Source organism: Danio rerio, chromosome 2 (genome assembly GCF_052040795.2).
Source record: "Danio rerio strain M-AB ecotype USA chromosome 2, GRCz13ab, whole genome shotgun sequence".
Classification (NCBI taxonomy): Eukaryota; Metazoa; Chordata; class Actinopteri; order Cypriniformes; family Danionidae; genus Danio; species Danio rerio.
In genome coordinates this window covers 550,001-555,000 of record NC_141022.1, presented here as the reverse complement: position 1 = coordinate 555,000, position 5,000 = coordinate 550,001, and the positions used below count along the sequence as shown (strand labels likewise).

General features: G+C 48.2%; 1 protein-coding gene across 4 annotated transcripts in view; it reads left to right on the top strand.

The window, feature by feature from the left end:
* LOC100536119 (NAD-dependent protein deacylase sirtuin-5, mitochondrial) overlaps positions 1–4,744 on the top strand; it is a 5,624-nt gene extending 880 nt beyond the window's left edge. For 3 of the 4 annotated variants that reach the window (XM_087240296.2, XM_087240297.2, XM_087240298.2), the window contains exons 3-9: positions 489–622; positions 773–998; positions 1,189–1,276; positions 2,112–2,165; positions 2,246–2,369; positions 2,727–2,842; positions 4,480–4,744. In XM_087240296.2, the coding sequence (XP_087096422.1) occupies positions 489–622; positions 773–998; positions 1,189–1,276; positions 2,112–2,165; positions 2,246–2,369; positions 2,727–2,842; positions 4,480–4,549 (812 nt within the window). In that variant the 3' untranslated portion in view covers positions 4,550–4,744. The remainder of the gene's footprint in view (positions 1–488; positions 623–772; positions 999–1,188; positions 1,277–2,111; positions 2,166–2,245; positions 2,370–2,726; positions 2,843–4,479) is intronic. The other variant, XM_087240299.2, reaches the window with a different exon arrangement.
* Positions 4,745–5,000: the final 256 nt, after the last annotated feature.

The following is a 5,000-nucleotide window of genomic DNA, read 5'->3' as shown; positions in this document are numbered from 1 at the left end:
ATTCATCAGGTATCCTGGACCATCATCATCGAAATACAGCGTCTGCTGTCTGCTGTTCTTGTGCTTACTTAATACTTAATATTATCATTATTTTGACTATTTAAATGTCAGGATTTAAACAGATACAGATATATTTCAGCAGCTGTGTGATGGAGAAAGGTGCTGATTTGCATTATCACAGGTAATGCTTCAGTTATAAACACCAGGGCTGTCATCCTGAGATGCACCAATGAACAAGGGGCGGGGCATTCTGACCCTAGAGAGCATTTGATTGGTCAGAAGATTTGATGAGAAACTGAAGTATGAGCTGAGCTGTGAGAAAAACGACACACTATTGGCTGTTTTGAAAAAGAGGAGGGGCTACTATATGCCCCGCCCCTCTTCATTATTAAGTGTTGTTGTTTATTATAGACTTTTACTTCTAAATAAACTGCTGGTTATACTGCTTGATGTTGTCTGTCTGTGTGTGTGTGTGTGTGTGTGTCAAGATATGGCAGAGTTTCGTGAGGTGTTCTCCAAGGCGCGGCACATCGCCATCATCACCGGCGCAGGAGTGAGTGCGGAGAGCGGCATACCCAGCATTAGAGGAGCTGAGGGACGCTGGAGGACCTGGAAAACACAGGTCTCACACACACACACACACACACACACACACACACACACACACACACACACACACACAGATATGTGTGTCTATATGTGTGTGTTAATATATGTGTGTCTATCTGTGTGTGTGTGTCTGTATCTGTGTCTCTGTGTGTGTGTGTGTCAGGATCTGGCGACGCCGCAGTGTTTCTCTCGTCACACCAGCCGTGTGTGGGAGTTTTATCACTACCGCAGAGAGTTGGCTCTGCGCGCGCGTGCAAGTGCTGCTCACCGGGCCATCGCCGAGTGTGAGGAGCGTCTGCGCAGACAGAAGCGTTCGCTCGTCGTCATCACACAGAACATCGATGAACTACACCGACGCGCAGGGTCCACACGCCTGCTGGAGGTCCACGGTCAGAACACACACACACACACACACACACACACACACACACACACACACACACACACACTCACACACACACACATATATGCCAACATGTTCCTGAAACCTTGTGTCTATTCATGTCTTGGTTGCCAGATTGAGTGTATTTGCTCAAGTCCCAGATTCTAGCGTGTGTGTGTGTGTGTGTGTTTCTGCAGGTAATGTGTTTCAGACCAGGTGTCTGAGCTGTGGGAATGTGGAGGCCAATCACAGAAGCCCCATCTGCCCATCACTGCAGGGGAAAGGGTGAGAGACAGAGAGAGAGAGAGAGAGAGAGAGAGAGAGAGAGAGAGAGAGAGAGAGAGATGATGGATGTGCTGCTCTTCATGTCTGTTGTGGGCTTTGACTTGTCATTGGGCACGACTAACCCTAACCCAACAGCAAGAAGGTCTCTGGTTTAAGTCTGTGTGGAGTTTGCATGTTCTCCCTGTGTTGGCGTGGGTTTCCTCCGGGTGCTCCGGTTTCCCCTACAGTCCAAACACATGCGCTATAGGGGAACTGATCAACTACACTGGCCGTACTGTATGAGTGTGTGTGTGTGTGTGTGTGTGTGTGTGTGTTTTTTTTTGAATGAGTGTGTATGGGTGTTTCCTGGTACTGGGTTGCAGCTGGAAGGGCATCTGCTGTGTAAAACAGATGCTGGATAAGTTGGCGGTTCATTCCACTGTGGCGACCCCTGACAAATAAAGGGACTAAATCAAAAAGTAAATGAATGAATGAATGAATGAGCTGATCTCCTATACACACTCCATACGCTAAACCACCTGTGCTAACCGCTGCGCCACTGTGCCGCCCTCTAAAATAAATAAATACATAATAAAAACCCCTGCCATATTTCTGAGCGCTTCAGCTGTTTATTTACAATGAATGAACTGAATTATGGGCGGGAGTATTCCTGATTTCCACATGCCAGTGTTGACAGATGTGCAGTTTTCTTGGACCTGGCAACCCTGTGTGTGTGTTGGTGTTCTGCAGAGTGAGCTACTCTGCCCAGAGTGTGCTGCTGTTCAGTGTGAATGATGCTCGCAATGTGTGTGTGTGTGTGTGTGTGTGTGTGTGTGTGCGCGCTCATTCCCCTCAGCTCTCCTGATCCTGGTGTTCCTGATGCGCTCATACCTGTGCGGGATCTGCCCAGGTGAGTGTCTGTCAGTCAGTCAGATGCTAGTTACTCTGTCAGCGGGTGTTAGCATGTGCTGATGCGCGTGTGCTCCGCAGGTGTGAGCAGAAGGCGTGTGATGGGCTCCTGCGGCCGCATGTGGTCTGGTTTGGAGAGACGCTGGACTCGCACATCCTCACTAAAGTGGAGAAGGAGCTGGAGACCTGCGACCTGTGTCTGGTGGTCAGTGTCTGCACGTACTGATGCTCCAGTGTTAGCATAATCACCTGGGGGGGATTCCCAAAACTAGCGTTAGCCAGTGTGTGGAGATCTCCAGCAGCCTGTGCTGGTCCACAGTAATGAGTTGTGCTTGTTTATAATCAGACTGAATGAAACTCTGTGATTGGCATTCTCTCTTTGTACGTGTCATCAGAGGGGGAAAGCCCCGCCCACTAGTGCCCATCTCTCCCTCATTAGCATAAACAGCAGCCCTGAGTGAGAAGCAGCCGTCTGTGACATCATGAAATAAATTCAGTGTGTGTGTGTGTGTGTGTGTGTGTGTGTGTGTGTGTGTGTGTGTGTGTGTGTGTGTGTTTGCAGGTGGGCACTGCAGCGGTGGTGTATCCGGCGGCCATGTTTGGTCCTCAAGTGGCATCACGTGGCGTTCCAGTGGCCGAATTCAACACTCGACCCACAGTGAACACACCCCGATACAGGTCAGCTCATCACACATCACTCCGTCAGAAGTAAAGGGGTAGTTCACTCAGAACACAATGCTGTCCTCATTTACTTGCTTCATACCAGTCTGAGTGTTTTTTTTTGGTCCTGCTGAGCTCAAAAGAAGATCTTATCAAGTCCCTGTGAAGTTTAAATAAAGTTAATATGTTAGTCCTCAGATCTACACTAACCGGCCACTTTATTAGGTACACCTATCATTAACACAGATGTCTAATCAGCCAATCACAGGGCAGCAGCTCACTGCATTTAGGCATGTAGACATGGTCCAGAGGATCTGCTGCAGTTCACACCGAGCATCAGAATGGGGAAGAAAGGGGATTTAAGAGACTTTGATCGTGGCATGGTTGTTGCTGCCAGACGGGCTGCTCTGAGTATTTCAGAAACTGCTGATCTACTGGGATTTTCACGCACAACCATCTCTAGGGTTTACAGAGAATGCTCCGACAAAGAGGAAATATCCAGTGAGCGGCAGTTCTGTGTGCGCAAATGCCTTGTTAATGAGGCCAGAGGTCAGAGGAGAATGGCCAGACTGGTTCCAGCAACAGTAACTCAAATAAGCACTCGTTACAACCGAGCTCTGCAGAAGAGCATCTCTGAACACACAACACGGCCAACCTTGAGGCGGATGGGCTACAGCAGCAGAAGAGCACACCGGGTGCCGCTCCTGTCAGCTAAGAACAGGAAACTGAGGCTACAATTCACACAGACTCACCAAAACTGGACAATAGAAGATTGGAGAAACGTTGCTGCTCTGATGAGTCTCCATTTCTGCTGACACATTCAGATGCTCGGCTCCGACAGCATGAAAGCATGGATCATCCTGCCTTGTGTCAGCGGTTCAGGCTGGTGGTGGTGGTGTAATGGTGTGGGGGAGATTTTCTTTGGGTCCATTAGTACCAATTGAGCATCAACGCCACAGCCTACCTGAGTATTGCTGCTGACCATGTCCATCCCTTTATGAGCACAGTGTCTCCATCTTCTGATGGCTACTTCCAGCAGGATAACGCAGCATGTCATAAAGCTCAATCATCTCAGACTGGTGAACATGACGATGAGTTCACTGTACTCAAATGGCCTCCACAGTCACCAGAGCTCAATCCAATAGAGCAGCTTTGGGATGTGATTTTTAAAAAGGGGGAGGAGCTACTGTATGCCTCTTAAAGTCACTTAAGGGGGATTATTGAAGCCACATGTCTGCATCTGAACCCCAATACTCCATCAGATCAAGGTGTCTGTAGCTCCGCCCTCTTCTGAAAAGAGCGCAATCTCATTTACATTTAAAGCAACAGTCACCAAAACACCACGATTAGGATCAGAGCCTGAAAGGGTCAGTTTCAGAGAGCTGGAGAACATTATCTGTGTGTATTCTCAGCTCAAACACACACACACACACACACACACACACACACTCTGCAGACAGGTCAAAGGGTGAGAATAGGTCTCTTTAATGTGATGTGAATGAATGAATCTGAAGGGTTGAGTTTAACAGTATCCAGCAGTAATGTGACACCTCTGCTGTACTGATGATAATGATGATGATGATGAAGGTGATGATGATGAAGGTGATGATGATGATGATGATGATGATGATGATGTGTGCTGTGTTTGTCTGCAGGTTTCATTTCTCGGGCCGCTGTGCTGACACTCTTCCAGTGGCTTTAGCTCCTCATGAGTCTGAAGAATGAAGATCTCGCTCATCTCAGACGGACACAACTGGAAACGTGTGTGTGTGTGTGTGTGTGTGTTCTGGAAGCTTCTCCTGTGCCTTTGAGCTCCATCAGTGTGTGTTTACAGTCGGTCTGTGCTTTACTGTTACCTTCTGATCATTCCTGAACATTCACCAGCATTAAAGACCAATCAATAAAGCAGATCTCATATCACACTGTGTGTGTGTGTGTGTGTGTGTGTGTGTGTGTGTGTGTGTGTGTGTGTGTGTGTATGTGTATGTGTGTGTGTGTGTGTGTGTGTGTTTGTGTTTGTGTATGCGTGTGTTCATGTATGAGTGTGTGTGTGTGTGTGTGTGTGTGTGTGTGTGTGTGTGTGTGTGTGTGTGTGTGTGTGTGTGTGTGTGTGTGTGTGTGTGTGTGTGTGTGAGATGCGCTGCACTGGTCCGTCACACACCGGCTGTGCGCTTCT